General features: G+C 42.1%; 1 protein-coding gene across 2 annotated transcripts; it reads left to right on the top strand.

The window, feature by feature from the left end:
* Nucleotides 1-27: 27 nt before the first annotated feature.
* On the top strand, nucleotides 28-12247 carry oma1 (OMA1 zinc metallopeptidase). 2 transcript variants are annotated; one of them, XM_083767050.1, is made up of 9 exons: nucleotides 28-168; nucleotides 886-1330; nucleotides 2429-2657; nucleotides 3462-3635; nucleotides 4563-4670; nucleotides 7014-7142; nucleotides 7733-7807; nucleotides 9137-9286; nucleotides 11412-12247. In XM_083767050.1, the coding sequence occupies exons 2-9, from the start codon at nucleotides 936-938 to the stop codon at nucleotides 11733-11735; spliced, it is 1584 nt and encodes a 527-aa protein (XP_083623176.1). In that variant the 5' UTR covers nucleotides 28-168; nucleotides 886-935; the 3' UTR covers nucleotides 11736-12247. The 2 variants fall into 2 exon arrangements, with proteins under 2 accessions (XP_083623176.1, XP_083623177.1); XM_083767051.1 differs by having other exon boundaries at nucleotides 11356-11572.
* Nucleotides 12248-16986: the final 4739 nt, after the last annotated feature.

The following is a 16986-nucleotide window of genomic DNA, read 5'->3' on the forward strand; positions in this document are numbered from 1 at the left end:
TCAGTGAACACGTGCGCTCTGGTGTGTTTTTTTGACAAGTTGCAGCAGCAAACCATGAAGTAAACGGTCACAGTTGTGTTTTAAAGTTTATAACGGACGTCATGGACTGGTGTCATCATGGCCAAGGCAGCTCGGCGTCTATCTTAAAGCAAGCTCTAGAATACAAAGGTGATTTTAACCTAACATTGCTGTTACACCTGTCAGTCACCTGCTACAAAAAACTTACATCATTGACGGTAACTTACTAGGTGGTAGCAAGGGCATTGATTTAATAGACCCGTCGAACGTTAAGACAGCATTATTAGCAATACATCTGGTCTTATATTGAGATTAAAATATAGAATATAGACTTATAGAGTAATAGTAAATAAGGTCAAAACCATTCCGTTCATGCTTGAGGCAGCACAGAAGGTGTGAGTGACCTCCATTGTCATACAGTCTTGAAGAGGGTTCATCACTAAGTTTTACCATCATCAACCAAATGAACCATTCGATTGTATTATCGAGTCTGACTTTTACTTTCGTATTTATGATAAATGCAAATGTCCAAATGGCTACCATTTACTATGATTCCACTTTGACACCTGTGATCGTGTTGTACTGTGTTGCTTAACCCATTAAGAGCTGATGTCTTCTAAACCCTAAACAGTTTTCTGATAAACTTATGTTGTTATATATAGCGGTAATTCTCTAACCTATTCAGGTCAAGGACCCCCCAAATGATACCTCTGACCCCGCCTAATTCTTTTTAATAGCCAATGTATAAAATATGGCCAAAATCGACACTATATATACTATCCTGGTTTTAACGGCTTATTAACAAATATACTGAAAGTTCAGGATGTTTTGCATTCTTCTCAAGGTATGTATGCATTTCTTTTTTAGATCAATGACTACAGTACGTGGACAACCTTGAACACGTTTTCATCTTAACAATGGAACTGCTCTGTGCTCGTCTGATCAGGAGCAGACGCTTCTGTAGTACTCTTCTTTCAACACAGCTGACACCACGAAGCTTCCCGGGGAATAAAGCAGGAGGTCACGCTCTGAAGACACGACTGATCTTGTCTTCAAAACAACTGCCTAGGATAAGCTGTCAAAGAACTGCGAATGTTATTGAACTTTACTCCTCAAACAGTCCATGTCGAGGACGTTTGTTCTCTGATAAGACTTTGCGGACAGTGTTCTTTCCATTGAGGCCCTGTTGCCCTCTTCCAACACAGTGTGGATATCAGTTCCACACGTCAGGCCCACTGAGGGCTATTCCTGTACCCCTAATATGGTTGGTGCTTAAACCACTGCAGAAGATCGTGGCTGTAATACTTGGAAGGTAATTAAGGCACGTGCAACTGTGTACTATTACACCATAGTGTATAGTAGTACACTACACTATAATATGATATAATATAATATAATACATACAGACAACATTCTGTATGTACAGTACCACATTCCATGAGTTTAAAGGTTTTGCTTTTTTAGCAATACAAGATAACAACAAAGTGTAACAGAGCTGACAATGGCTGTCTGCAGACAATGTAAATACAATAGGGTTAGTGCCTTAGTGGTCACTAAAAGGTTCTGTAGAACATGTGTTCTGTACATTTTCGTACCATCTGACCATAGTATATGAACTAAGGCCACACTCATGTTTCTATTGAGAACAACTGCCCATAATATTCTAGAGAGAAAAAAATATGCCTTCTTTGGGTGTGACACTTCACACACTGAAGAAGGTGTCGCAAGCCGACACACGTTGGTGTTTCTTAATCTGTCTGGACTTTTATCTAGAAAATCCACCTGGACCTGGATTTGTTTTTATGCCCTTTTGGCATATTTTCTCTATTGAACATTATTTCCTTCCATGAGCATGGCAGTTCTGTGATAATAAGTATGAGTAGCAATATGTTGTGGGTAACTTATTATATAGCTGCATAATATTAGAAGTAACTAACCAAATTGCTTATCCTTCATAATGATAAACTCACATTGTGCAGAGCAACACAAGGCCACATCTGTTGAATAGTAACAATATTAGACAATTTGTTTCGTGATGCAACTAGACAACCTCTTTACACAAGTATTTAGAACTAGATTTTGACACCCACAAACCACAAAGGAGAGGCAGGAAAATCTCCCGACACTGGCAAGCAAGGCCCTTTCAAATGTGTTGAAATCTGTGGTCTCTCTTGCCCAACATCTATGGTGGCCCCACAGTGCTGAAACCATTATGATCTCTGCTAGGTGGAAACCAAACCTCATTATGTCAAAGTGTTACTTTTCAGGATTCAAATTCAAAACCATCAAATGTAGCAATGTGGATCTGCTAGTTTTGATGCTTTTATGTGTGTACTATCATCAAGTAGGCCGCTAGTTTACGAGAAAGATATTTGATACAGTGTTTTTCTTCTCTGCCTACTGCCAACAGGAGCATCAGGAAGTGGTGGGCAGCCCTACCGCCCAACAAGCGGCAGCTTCTGCGCGAGGCGGCCTGGCGGCGTCGATGGCACCTGGTGGCTGCCGGCTCGCTGCTTCTACTGATCCTCGCCCTGTTCTGCCTCACCCACCTGGACGAGTCGCCGCTGACAGGACGCATGCGCCTCCTGGTGTTCAGCAGAGAGAATTACATGGAGCTGGCTGGACTGACGTCAAAGGCGGTAAGAAGAGGAGTTGTTTTTAGAGGGGACCAAGAGTCAACTTTACTGTCACAATGACGTCACTGGTTTAACAGGTGTAATGAAGACCAAGTTCTGTCATTTTGATGTTTTTTCAGAAAGGGAGAAGAAAGCAAACATTAAAAGAGCTTATGAAAGACAACAATCCATACACAAAAAAAATAAAAATAAATAGATGATGGATAAAGTTCTCAAATTATTAGTATTCACTTGCCAGTTCCATAGAGGCCAGCATGTCTTTCTCTTGGCTAGAATACACCGTCACTGTCAGGAGGAAACCTCGTCTCCTTTCTTTAACTTTTGGTGTTTTTTCATAAGTTAATGCTACTTGATCATACTACAGCAAAAGTAGCAAATCTGCAAGCTCAAAATGCATCACTTCGCACTGCGTTTTGACTCTTTTGAGCTTGTATATCCGCTACTTTTGCTGTTTTTTTTGTATGGTTGTATGACTGTGTCGTGCACTGAAAATAATCCACAAGCTCACAATGTGTCATAATCTCTCCCAATGTGTCACAGATGTGATCTTGTGGATCTGTTGTTTTCACTGTCGTATGACATGGCATAAATGATGCATTTGTGGACTGGACAGATGGACGAAGGGTGATGGTTGGCCACATTTTCTTCCATTTGTGGCTTTTACTTCTATTCTATGTTATTATGCTGGTGTTCTATCAAGACAAATTATTCAATACATTGGAAAATAATATGTATTTTTTTTATTCTAACAATATGGGTTCCCCCAGGTTGCACAAGTAGTAACACATATTATGGTGTATGTTTCAGTACATGGAGGAATACGAGGAGCGCCTGCTTCCGCAGACAGACCCCCGTCATCAGGTAGTGGAGCGGCTGGTGAGCCACCTGTCTGAGAGGAACAAGGAGATCCCTGAAGTGTCCTCCGTTCCCTGGAGCGTCCACGTGGTTCAGGATCCCACCCGCAATGCCTTTGTCCTGCCTGTGAGTCAGAGATGCATTTGTTATCATATTTCTATATAATGTGAGAGAGATATCTTGTCCTAAGTGGCTAAACTCCACCCAGCCAGCTCTGTAGTAAGCTAAAAGATCCCATTTAGGCCTGACCTCAAAATTAAAAAAGAATCTTCAAAATCCTCCAGTTTTCTGAAATAAATATTTTCAAAAATAGCAGACCTACAAGCCACCGATGTTGCCATTTATAAATCTGGTCTGGTGCATTACCTCTGGCAGTGGAGGTGGGTAGAGGATGAGTTTAATTTAGTTTTTCACTGTCCACTGTACAATGATGTAAGAAATTCCTTATTCCTTAAATATATCCAGGATAATAATTTGTTTTGGATGTCTGAATGTTGTATGTTAAGTTGACTGTTCACTAAGGATTTTTTTTAATTCATTGAGAAGGAATGTCAGTTGCATTGGAGAATGATGTATCCATAACTGATTAAGTATTCTGTTTGTGGTGTATCTTGGTATATGTCTATTTTGTGAGTGTTTTGTAAGCCCGTGCGGGCTGGCCATCTTGTGGTGCAGGACACTATAATAAAAAACCCATACAAGGAAGAGGAAGTAACAATCCATGGGTGTTTCATGCAAAAATGGTATGCATGGCAATACAGTACGTGTCATTGGCTCCCTCTGCAAAGTAGGGTTCTTATGACCTATTTTATTATTTTTGGTCTCTGCCTTATCCTGATCTGGAATGCTATTAGACCCAGCCTGGGTGTGCTTCTCCTGTCTTCTCTGTAGAATGGGAAGGTGTTTGTGTTTACGGGGATGCTGGGTGTGCTTCTCCTGTCTTCTCTATAGAATGGGAAGGTGTTTGTGTTTACGGGGATGCTTCTCCTGTCTTCTCTATAGAATGGGAAGGTGTTTGTGTTTACGGGGATGCTTCTCCTGTCTTCTCTGTAGAATGGGAAGGTGTTTGTGTTTACGGGGATGCTGGAAGCAGTGGCAGACGTTCACCAGCTCGCCATCCTCCTGGGACACGAGATGGCTCACGCAATCATGGGTCACGCTGTGAGTACAAACACACCCACGCCTGAGTACAAACACACCGACGCCTGTGTGCCCTTGGCCTTTGGTTTCCATGGTTGAATCATACATTGTCTGGCAGAAACCTCTTATCTGCATATTTTAATATAAATATGTTTTTTGGTAAATTAATGCCCTATAGATCATACTACAGTATCACACAAAAGTACGGCACTGTGCCTCCAGTGGTCCCTCCAAGCCTGTGTCTGGCACCCTAAGCCCTCAAAACATGGCACGAAGATTGTAGATCGGCTACTTTTGCTATTTTGTTATTTTAATTTTAATCCTGAAAAGTAACATTTTTGGACTTGTTCCACCCGACAGAGACGATATCAAACTGTTAAAGGCTTTCCTTGGCTTTTTGAGAGGCGAGCTATCATCACCAGCAGGGTGAGAAGAGTAATTAGAATTAATGAAGATAGTATGTAGGTGGTATACTTACTGGATTTTTGGTCTGTCTCTAGAGTCTAGATATGCCAGTATTAACCAGGGGGTCAGTCAGACAGATATTTTGTGAAGCCACTAAGGAAATCGTAGTTCATATAATGGCCTGTTGTGGCGCTGTCATTGGACCCAGAAAAACCCATAGTCCCATAGAAGTCCATGTATTTGGGCCCAACTTCACCTAGACTGTATTACCTTAATAAACATGGTCATGAATACTTTCTGCTTCCAGTCACTAGTTTAAAGTCTCATTTCTAATGTCATAATATTCTTTTTGGAAAATTATGGTCCCATTAATAATAAGAATGACCATAAAGTCGCGTATGTTCTGATGGGCGTGGCTACCATTACAGTCTATGATCGGGATTCCCCTCCCACTCGAGTCAAAATAAAAACCAACGGAGAAGAAGGGGGGAAGTCCCGCCTCGTTGTCTGGGCCAGCCAATGGCCAGCTGGGCCAAAACGGATCTAGAAAGATGGCGACTTACAGTGCAGGAATAACAGGCTTCATTTTACGTCCATGTTAGACCCGGGAACGCTTATTTTTTACAGTCTATGGTATTAACCCACCTCCATATCCACTCTCCGCTGTCTGTCTCTGATAGAAAAGCAGACATTTTATCACATAATTTATTTGGCCACACAAGCAAGGAGCTTGCCAGCAAAGCTTCATAGCAATATTCTCCAAAATATCAAGTCTGTGGTGATGTCCATTTCTTAGAGTTCCAAAAAGAGAAGAAAATTACCATCCATGCAGCATAACCAAAGCCTTCTGAAGCCAAATGACTGTGCTTTCATGTTCTGCTGGATGATAATGCAAAATCTGCCCCAAATGTTTACAGTCCTACGCTGAGTAGGACTATGTCACATAACTGGAGAGAGCTCTGTGAAACTGGCCGGATGTGCACAAGCGTGATGTTTGTTGTTGTTGTTGTTGTTGATGAAAATAGCAGCTGTAGTGAATGCTTTTACTCCGTATGATCATTTGGTTTTATTTGCAGTAAAATGTGGGCGGACAGACATCCCCTCTAATCCTCTGCTATGGCTGTAACGTGGCTGACCCATGGCACTCTGCTCCCTGTATTCATTCACTACAGATTGCAGTTATTATTATTGTTTTTTTTTTTTACACCAGCTATACAAATTTATCTTTTGCTGAGAAAGTGTTTAAGAGTCTAATTTAGTTTTGGGGTTATTTGAGGATAATGTGATGGGAGGAGGAGGATTTTCATTAGACGAAGGGAATAAGCATTGATGGCCTGCATAGGACCCAGTAGGTTAGCTCTATTGGATTGCTTGTTTTAAAACCCCCAAATCTATGTTACGCCATTAAAAGGTTCTGCTGCAATAGATGGGAACAATCAATATGTTCCTTCTGCCTCTGCCTGTCCCTGTTTCACATCTACAAAAGAAACGTCTTGCCTCTTGTAATTATGGTAAATGGTGCATTTATACAGTGCCTTTATCCAAAGTACTTGCATACAACATTCACCCAGTCATGATATATTCACAAACCAATGGCCAAACCAGTGGGAACCAGGCATCAAACCTTGCTAAAAAAATGACCTTGTATAACGATGATGAAGTAGGGCATTCATTTACCTAATAATATAAAGAAATTAAATATAAAGATATGGGGATGCTCGACAGCGATGATATATCAGGCATTTCTCTCCCCTTTTTGCCATCACCTAACACCATAAAAATATACTTCTTCTCTCCCTCTACATTTTAGATTTGAACTATTTTGCTATACTTGGCTATTCAAAAAATAGCAGATCTGCAGCCCATCACTTCGTGCCGCGCTATGTAGATCTGCTATTTTAGAAAAATCATGAAAATTGGTGCAATCTCTAAATATATATCCCCCCCCACACAATCCAGGCAGAACAGGCCAGCCTGTCTCACATGGTGGACTTCCTGTCTCTCATCCTGTTGACCACCATCTGGGCTGTCTGTCCTCGGGACAGCTTGGCCGTGCTGGGACACTGGATCCAGAACAAACTAGTCGAGGTGGGACACATCCACATACAGTCAGATGCACGCACCCATGCACACACGCACACAGGCATACGCCACACGCACACACAGACATATAAAATAGAAAAGAAAAACGAGCCCACTTGGTCTGTAAAATGTAGTTTGCAAAGATTCACAATAAGAAAATAATAGCCAGCACTCAAAGTCCTTTTTGTGTCTATGTACTGTATGCTGTCCGTGTATTCCATGAATAAAAAGTACCAGAAGGACTTCAGAGTGATGGCTATTATTTTCTTATCACTAGTATATATATTTTATATGTACAGTATATAAACTAAATTGTTGTTTTTGCACATTGCAATTCAACAAGGTTTATTTGTCACTCATTACTCATACAGCTACAAGCAGCAAAATGCAAGTGTGGTAACATCTGCAATGCTGTGTAACATCAACAACAATAATCAAGCTAAGATAGTAAGACGAATGAAGAATTACTATAGCAACATCAACTTAATAACAATAATGATAAGACAAGAAAACACGTCCTTAGGTTTATCTTGTACGTATACTTATGCTCACCTCCCTCTCACCACATCCTCTGTCTCCCTCTCTCCTCGGTTCAGTTGATGTTCAGTCGTCCTTATAGCAGGAAGCTGGAGTCTGAAGCTGACCAAGTTGGATTACAGCTCGCTGCTAAGGTATGCTAACAATATCACCACCTCCACCAGCATCACCATCTCATCAGTGTTGCATAACATGATCTCATAGTGCTGAGGGTTCTCATTTTGGGGACTGCTGGGTGGGGAATCACAGATTTATATTGAAGGGATAACCCCTCATTTCCAAAGGGGTCCCATAAGCATAAAACATGAACAACAGACATATATTCATACTGTACAAGTATAGTATACAGACACATTCATACACAGATTGCTCACCCTCTCCCACCCACCCCACCTACAAACCACCACACCACCATAAGCTGTTAAACATATCCCTACACGTACAGTCAATTAAGAAGCATAAACAAGTTGTATTAAGATGTGCAAGTCCTGAAGTGACGAGCAGCAACAGAATATTCCTCTAATTCTGGGTGTCTCAAAATAAGGCAGACTACAGGGTTTGGGAGTTTGAGATTTCATCTCAAAACTGTAGTTTTTCTACAAGCCACTAGGGTGCACTAGTGGCCTGTAGACAAAAGAACACTCAGGAATTGTCAGTGAAGTAAAGGGCTTCTGCTCTGCATGGAATAGGAGTTCACAATGTGTGTGTGGGTGGGTGTGCATGTGTGCTGGTACACACAATTGTACATAATAGTTGCTGTCAAGTAGAAACCTTGTATCCATAGTTCTCATAAATCAATGCTCTACTTCAATTCAAATAAGCATTATTGGCATGAGAAAACATATGTTTACATTGCCAAAGCAAGTGTCAAAATATTAGAAAAACAGATTAAATTGGCTAAGTATTAGTTGGAGGGGATTTGTTCATTCATCCGTGTAGGGCTACACAGGCAGTTTGGACATCAGCCAAGAAGTCGTATCGCCATTGGAGAGGGTACAGCATTATGTAAACGGCGTATAAAGATTGTTTTGAAACAAATAGCAGTAATCTTTTGCAGTCACTTTGGGACAAATCTAGCATTTCTTTTCTCAAGACTATTTAAATGGTATACAAAACATCCTCAGATTTAAGATGTGTTTAAAGGTAGCAGCTCTGTTTACATGTGCAGCAGGTCTAACGGTCTACTTGGTACAGATAGTAGTAATGGTTGTGTCCATTGGCTAACCTCCTTCAAAAACCTTTCTGCTGTGTTTGCACATTGTTGTATTTCGCCCAATCGGTATCGGAGTTTTTTTGTCGTTGGTCATGTTTTCAAACTCACTTTGGGTGTGTGTAATCTGTGGGAAGTATGTGTCGGCCAAAGTAGTGAAAATAGCAGATCTATTTTCATTTTTATTAAAAAAAATGAAAATAACTGATCTACAAGCTCAGACCGCACGCGTGTGTGTGTGTGTCCTCCATAGGCGTGCGCTGACGTGCGAGCAGGCCCAGTGTTCTGGCAGCAGATCGAGCTCTCAGACAAGCTGAGTGGAGAGCCCACCATCCCAGAGTGGCTGTCCACACACCCCTCACACAGGAACAGAGTCACACAGCTGGACCGCCTTGTGCCCAAGGTACTGTACTGTACTGTACGCAACTACACACTCAGGGTCATTTGGAAAGAGAGAGCGAGTGCATTTTCTGGAAACGGCATCAGCCGCGGCAGGCCGGTAGTGTTTCTCGACGGCATCATACCGTCCAACACTCTACCCCAAACCCTAAACCTAACCCTAACCACAAGCACGCGCAACGCATGGCATCAGCCGCAGAACACCCGTGGTGGGCGACAGTGTTTCTCGGCGGCATCAGTTCGACACTCAAACCCCAAACATTTACCTTAACCCTAACCACAAGCACGATGCAACACATGTCAGACCAACGAACTGCCGCGGAAGCGAGCAGCAGTCGAGTGTCATAATCCCCCCCAGTTTCCCCGGCAGATGGCGCCCCTTCTCCCGGCAGCGCCGCGGTGGCTGTTACCGGCAGTTCCAGCGCCTAGAGCGTGGCTGCCGAACGGATCGACAGTGCAGCTGTCATAATCCATCCAGTCGCCGGGAGGAGGGCCAGAAATGTCATATAAGCAAAAGGTCAAAGCCTCAATCTGTGATTTCTTCAAATGGTTGGCTGTATGTACGGTAGAGCAGCAACAGCTTAGAATGATAATACTACATTACATTTCCACACACACACACATACACACGTGAATGCACAGTCACAGGGCACACAAGTTCCATTTGCTTGGTCCAATAGCGCTATGGACTGAGTACACTTCATATACGTGCGCACGCACACAAACGCAATTGAGAGCGAAATAAAGTGCAGCTCTGTATGGATTGAGTGTGTAAAGATGCCAGCTGTTTTCCAACACTAGGAATTGTACAGGCAAATATACAGTGTCTATTATGCCATATTGTATGTACATACATATCCATCCATCCACCCCTCCCTCCATCCCTCCCTCGTGGGCCTTCAGCTCACATGCACATATACAAGTACGCTTCTGACTTCGGTTGGCAGACTTCCATATCAGATTGCAATCAAAACAAGGGTGAAGTTGACTTGTAATGGTACTGGTACTGTTACTACTGTAATGGTTTTGATGAATAATATGTATAATGACAAGCCACTGTTGACTTACTCGAGCATAATAGACACTTGTATTTATGAAATGATAAGAAATAACAGGAAAATGCTAAATGCTAAAAAGCTATGGTCAGTGATTGCCTATACTGAATCCATTCATGCTTATTGTCATAAGTCTGTCCCAAAGTCAGTCCATCATGATGATGTGACATTTGTATAATGTTGGCTTTTGGCAATTTAAGTACATTTTCCCTATTAACATATAACATAATATGTAATAGTATGACATCAAACACCAGTTAAATGCTCCAATTGTCAAAAGACAGCTGTTGTATTGGGGACCCGCTAAACTTCACCCACTCAGAGTCCCCCCTGTGGGACCTGTGGACTCACTGCATTGAGAACCTAACATCACTGTAAAGTCAACTTTAATCATATTGTAGATTAAGAGTCTGCGTGCATGTGCGTGTTTATGTGAGAATGCAAGGTAGGGAGATAATAACAGAGGATAAGTGGTGTGTGTGTGTGTGTGTGTGTGTTTAACCTTGAGTATGAGTAGAACTGTTGGAACAGCATTCTGCTCTCGCCATCAGTGAGTCAGAGCAGGACATAGGAACAGATGGGTAAGCCACTAATTGTCCATCAGGTGTGGGTGTGTGCATGTGTGCGTGCGTGTGTGCGTGCGTGTGTGTGTGCGTGTGCTGTCTGTATGTCTCCTATTGAATCCCTATGTGGCAGATTAACCTCCAGTAGCCGTCATTGAAGAGGCCGACAGGCTGTGGCCACAGGCAATGAAGTGGGGATGACTGCTGTTAAGGGATCCATCAGTCTAGTATATTGCATGTGTGCAATGTTTATATGTTTATGTGCGTGTGTGTGCCCGTGCCCGCGGGGAACACTGGTGGTACTGGTGTGAGGGAGTGAGTAGGAGTACCTTTTTGGACTATTTTTTGATAGATGTGCGTGTCTGTGTAAGAAGTTGAGCTGTGAGTGCCTGCTAGTCCTCATGACTGCTGTGAGATTATATCCATCTTTCTCTGTCTCTCATCATCATCCCCAGTGCACTCTGTTTCTTGGCCTCGGTCTTCTCATCTGTAATCGCTGTCTCGTCTGTAGGCTCTGGAGTTGAGGGAGAGCTGTGGCTGTCCTGCTCTCCCTGCGACAGACCCCCGCGCTGTCTTCGCCGAGAGTGTTCGCCTATTGCTGGAGAACGCTAAGGGCCACGAGAGGGAGGGGGACACGGGGACTGACAACAACAACACCCACCCCGGGCGACTTGCTGTCCACGGCCTGGGGGCCGTGGATCCGGCAGCAGCCACACCTCAGGCCCTAGTAAGCCCAAGACCCATCCCCTGTGCTGGGGGAGGTCAGACCTCCTCACTGGATGCTCAGCCCTGCCTCACGGTGGTCTTGGATCCTCCAGAAGCATCCAGCTGCTGACTGACTGGGTGACTGATGTCGACGCTGGCGGGGCTCCGTGGCTAAATACATATTACCGTAGTTTGGGGGTCCTTGACGTGAAACACTTTGAGAACCACCGTTAGTTTGTTAGTTGTGATTCTGACTGATGGAAAGAAGTCTGTTTCCATTACATTTCTGCTGCAATACGACTACTGACGACTGACTGCTGTGTGTGTGTGGTACGTGTGGGTGTGTGTGTGTGATGAGGCACTTGCTGTTGGTTGCCGAGTGAATACAAAGAAGCCACATGTTGATAATTAGACAACCTCAAATGGGGACATGCCGGATTAAATTAGTGAAGATTCCATACATGCTACATTAGCATACATTCTTCATTAAAAGACAAGCATAAGCACTTCAATCAATGACTTGAGTAAAAGTATCAATACACCACAATATAGAAATACTCTGTTACTCTGTTAAGTAAGAGTCTGCTATTCAGTAAAAGTACAAAAGTATTGTCATCAAAACATACTTAAAGTACTCATTATGCAGAATGTATAGAAATCATTTGAAAATAGCAGATCTACAAGCGTTGTGTGCTTGTAGATCTGCTATTTTCAAATAAATCCTGCTATTTTCAAATAGCCAAAATATTGTGCTGATTTGCTGAAGTGCTTAATGTATGTTTTTTTTTCTTCTAAATCTACCAAGTAACTAGTAACTAAATGTTTCAAATAATTGTAGTGAAGTAAAAAGTACAATATTTGTTCTATGTAAAATGTAGTGGATTAACATTGGAGATACTTCAGTAATGTAAAAATTACCTCAAAATTGTACTTGAGTACATGCACTTACTTTACACCACTGCAGGTGAACTCGCCATGTGATCAGTTCTCAATGACAATCAGAAGGACATACTGTAACTCTGACTACCACTTTTAAGACACATTCAATCTATGGTTTAGTTATTCCCTTTCTTTTGCCTTTGAATTTTAATCCTGAAGTGAAAAGTAACAGTTTTGGACATGAGGTTTCCACATGACAGAGATGAACTAGGGGGACTACGGTACTGTACATGTGTGTTGATCTACAAGCTCACAGTGTTATGAGCTTGTAGGTATGTTTGTCAAAAGTTTGGTGTAGAGGAAAAAATTAACGGCAGACCAAGTCCAGAGCCAAAGGTCAAGTCTAGCAAGTATTGACGGTGAATTGGTTAAATGTCTGAAAATATACAAACGTGAAAATTAATTGACACAAGACTGATGACAGCACTGTCAAACAAGTCCATAAAGCTACCTATGAAAAGGTTTAATCTGCAACACTTTTCTATACAATATATAGTGGGGGTCCCCTCCCTGCTTCATCTCTGTCTGTGATCCTCTAGTGACATTTCAAATAAGGAGCCCTTGGCCTGAAAAATGTTGAAAACCCCTGGTTTAGAATGATCTGATGTGATTATTTTAAACATGATGCCCATGCCATTATAGGGGAACATGGGCTTGAATGGAAAGTTTTATTTCAAACATGTTAAAAATAAACAAGTTATGGGGATAATGGCATATCTACAAGCTTGTACGTACAGTATGTCATTGTCGCTATTTGTTGTGCAACAAAGTAAATATAGGGCTTAAGTGGGTTAAGCGATAATGCAATACACAGGCAAGACCGTGCTGCTATATGGTGAGATACTGACATTAGTGTGCTGTGGTTGTAGGTCATAGTTCAGCGTACCAGTCCCCGTATCTCAAGGCGTAGCACAACCTTGAGTCTATTACCGCCGTTATACCACTTTAATTATTCATATTTACGATTAGAAAATCAAAACTACATTCATGCTAATAGCGGCTGGTGGCTGTTGCTAGGCTACAGGTGAGATAAGGTGGATGCATTCGGAGAAGTGCTACATGGGGAGATAGTGGCATGCGTTTACAATTCTCAATCGGTGTGAGGTTCCTATAATAACCATGTCATACAAAATATGTTACTTAAAGCAGTGGTTCTCAAACTTTTTCATGTCAAGTGTTAAAAAATATATTCAAAATGATTCAAAGTTAAAGATTTTAGATTTTTAACACATTTTGGAGATAGCAGATCTACCACCTCACTGCGTGAACACCGCTACACCTTGCGAGCTTGTAGATTGGCTATTTTCAAATAGCCAAAGTATGAAATAGAAATGTTATGCTATATCAGCAAATGTTGCTGGGGAACCCCCTCAAGCTTGGGAACCACTGAACTAGGAACCAGATATCTCCAAAATATTAACTTCAGGAAATGAAAAGAGAAATCCATGATGAACAACACAACTGCGTCATTAAAGTTGGTATGGTGAATTTATACATTGTCAGATAGGCTACTTGAATGTGTCTAATATTATCATCACTTTACCCAAATTCAGCTCAAGTGGAGTTGGGAGATTTTTGACCATTATTACTTTTTTCGTCTGACTTCATTCTAGAGCGAGCCAAGCAGGAAAAGTGAGAGTCAACCTTGTATTTTGCTAAATCAATAACAGTGCAGAGGGGGTGTCGCTCCAAATGTTCTCCGCTGCATTCTACTGGGGAGTGGAGTGGAGCGGAGGGGAGGGAGGGGAGGGGAGGCGGCTCATAGGTTGGTGTACCAATAGGAAGTCGGCGTGGGTTTCCAGCGTTAGTTTGTTCCACCCCTCTATGCCCAGAAAAGCATGGGGCTCTTTCAGGCTAATGAACATGTAGATCTGCATAACTATCGTAGGTGCCCGCTGCTATTTTGGAAAATTTTAGACAATATCAATATATATATTTTTACATAAATAGTATTTCTAGGGTAACCTGACGCTGCCAGATGAGGGCGGTATTGGGTAACCATGTTCCCCAACACAGCACTCATCTGGGATCTCTCAGGGAGTTGAGCTGACAAAAATCTGTTCCGTACCGAACTAATCAGCGTGAGCTAAGGGCGGGATATGTGCGAAACCGGATGTGAAGCTATATAGACACGTCAATATGATTGGTTGTGTTTGCACGCCCACACGGTGATAGACAGACGGTCCCATCCAATCATCTACCAAGTATCTTGAAAAAAAGGAACAGCCCCGTCATTGAATTTGCTTCCGCGATCCCAGATCCCAATAAGCTGTGAAACAAATTTGTGTAGCAAGCTTCTTGGATCTGGCAGCGTCAGGTTATTTCTAGGGGTCCCTGGCACAAAACCTTTTCAAATGGTGTTCCATGCGCTAATATGTGTCAATTTGGGTGGGGTCCTTGGCATGAAAAAGTTTAAAAACCACTGTGTGTAGACGGCTTGTTCTTTGTGTAAGCTCTGCTGCCACAGAGCCTTTTATGAAAGTAATCATGTTGATTCTGTATTGTGTCAGCAGAATGGTGCTCTGCTCTGAAAGTGACAACCACAATAAATGGCTTTTTGGATAGTAAATTGTTTCTGGTGGCAGTTTTTCAATGCAAGATTGTTGACATTATTTTGTTCTCCTTCCTAACCACAGGACAGGAGGGTTGAGTCATGAACCACTGAGCAGTTTAAAAGTGTGTAGTAAGTAAGAACACAACTTTCAGAGAAAGACATAGGGTCCTGTGTGTGTGTGTGTGTGTGTGTGTGTGTGTGTGTGTGTGTGTGTGTGTGTGTGTGTGTGTGTGTGTCATTTAATGACAAGTTTGCATAAGTATAATTCTCAATTGGGTGGCTGTGTAATGGCGTTTTATTGGACAGTTAACAGCAGTTCTTACCGGATAGATATGTAGCAGATTTTAATTGGAGGGGCTTAATGGCGATTCTGAATAGATTCCTTCATACTGGCAATTGTGATTGCATGGCTTTGTCGCTCTGGATAAGATTGTCTGCTGAATCAGGAAATGCTTAAATTTTGTAAATTGTGAAGCAGATTCTGTTTGGAGTTTGGGCGGTAATGGTAAAAACAACTTAAACCCTCTATTCTTAGTCAAACGGACCTGAGTTAACTTACAACTGTACCATGGTTTATTTTCCTTAGATTTGCAAGTGTTGGCTAATGTTCCCTGCAGAACAGGGACACAGGTGTTCGAGTGATTCATGTTGTAAGTGATTCAGGGCGGGTTCATAAGTGCTTTTATGACTGCTTTGTATCAATACTTCTGATTGGACGTGTTAATAAGCCTGAGTCCGATCTGATTGTATCTTCCATTAGAAGCTGCTCGGGGCAAGCAGCACACACCTTTGGTCTTTTTATCTCTCCCTCACATATCCAGCCCGGTAAATAAAGCCTGGGTATGTGATATTATTGTAAGATAACATGGCCTGTCTCTTCTTCTGTTGAAGGCAGAAGAAACTCATTAGCATATGGGAGATTGCACTTCACTTCACCCATTTTCAAGCTTATCTTCATATAATTGGCCCTCACTGATGCTCATTATAAGATGGTACCAAGTACCACTCGTTCTGCGTCTCAGAGGTGGGCTGTGGATATTTCACAAAACTACCTATACCAATGACATCATCGGTTGTGATTCCAAGCTAAATGGGAACTACAGCCTTTGTCTTCCTAGAGAGTTTGCACGCTGAAATAGAAGCCATTGTTCTGGCATCAATCAAAAAACAATCTGGTTTGAAATTACCACCGATTATTTCATCAGTGGTAACTGTCCACAGTCCAGCTCTGAAACAATAGTTTGACATAAATGGTACCGACTTATGCTTAGTTGAACATTAGTGAGCATGGTGGACCAATTATATGAAGATAAGGTCGAAAATGGGAGAAATGCCTCTTGAAGAACATCAAGCGGCCACCCAGTTAGACGAAGGTGAGGGAGACAAACAAAGAAAGGGAGATGAATGAAGGTAATTATCTTACCAATCGCAAGAAGTGCATTTGGTAGTTTCTCCTTCATAGCAGGCAGGCCACTCGATTAGATATGAGTTTTCCCTATTCTGGGGGGAACATAGCCATAGTGCAATGTTGTGAGCTTGTATTTTTGGTGAAGGGGGGGAAATTAATGGACGGCACAGAGGATATAACAGTTCTTTAAGTGCACTCTTTCACAATACAGATGCAGATTCTATACCACTTTTGGCATTATAGGCACATTTTAATTTAATTGTATTTATTTCTGTATCTTACTTCAGTGATTCTTGCAGAACTCTGCCTCGCCTCGCTCCTGACCGCATAACTGTCGTGCCAATAATCAAGGTAAAGCACACCCTCGTGCTACTGTGAAAGTGCACCATTTATTGAGATCCTCCGGCTTAACTGTTTGCAGGTACACACACAGCCATTGTACACAGAAGACAAGAAGACTGAAAACAGTAGGGTGCACAG

This window comes from Protomyctophum parallelum (assembly GCF_964188405.1).
Source record: "Protomyctophum parallelum genome assembly, chromosome: 6".
Taxonomy (NCBI): Eukaryota; Metazoa; Chordata; class Actinopteri; order Myctophiformes; family Myctophidae; genus Protomyctophum; species Protomyctophum parallelum.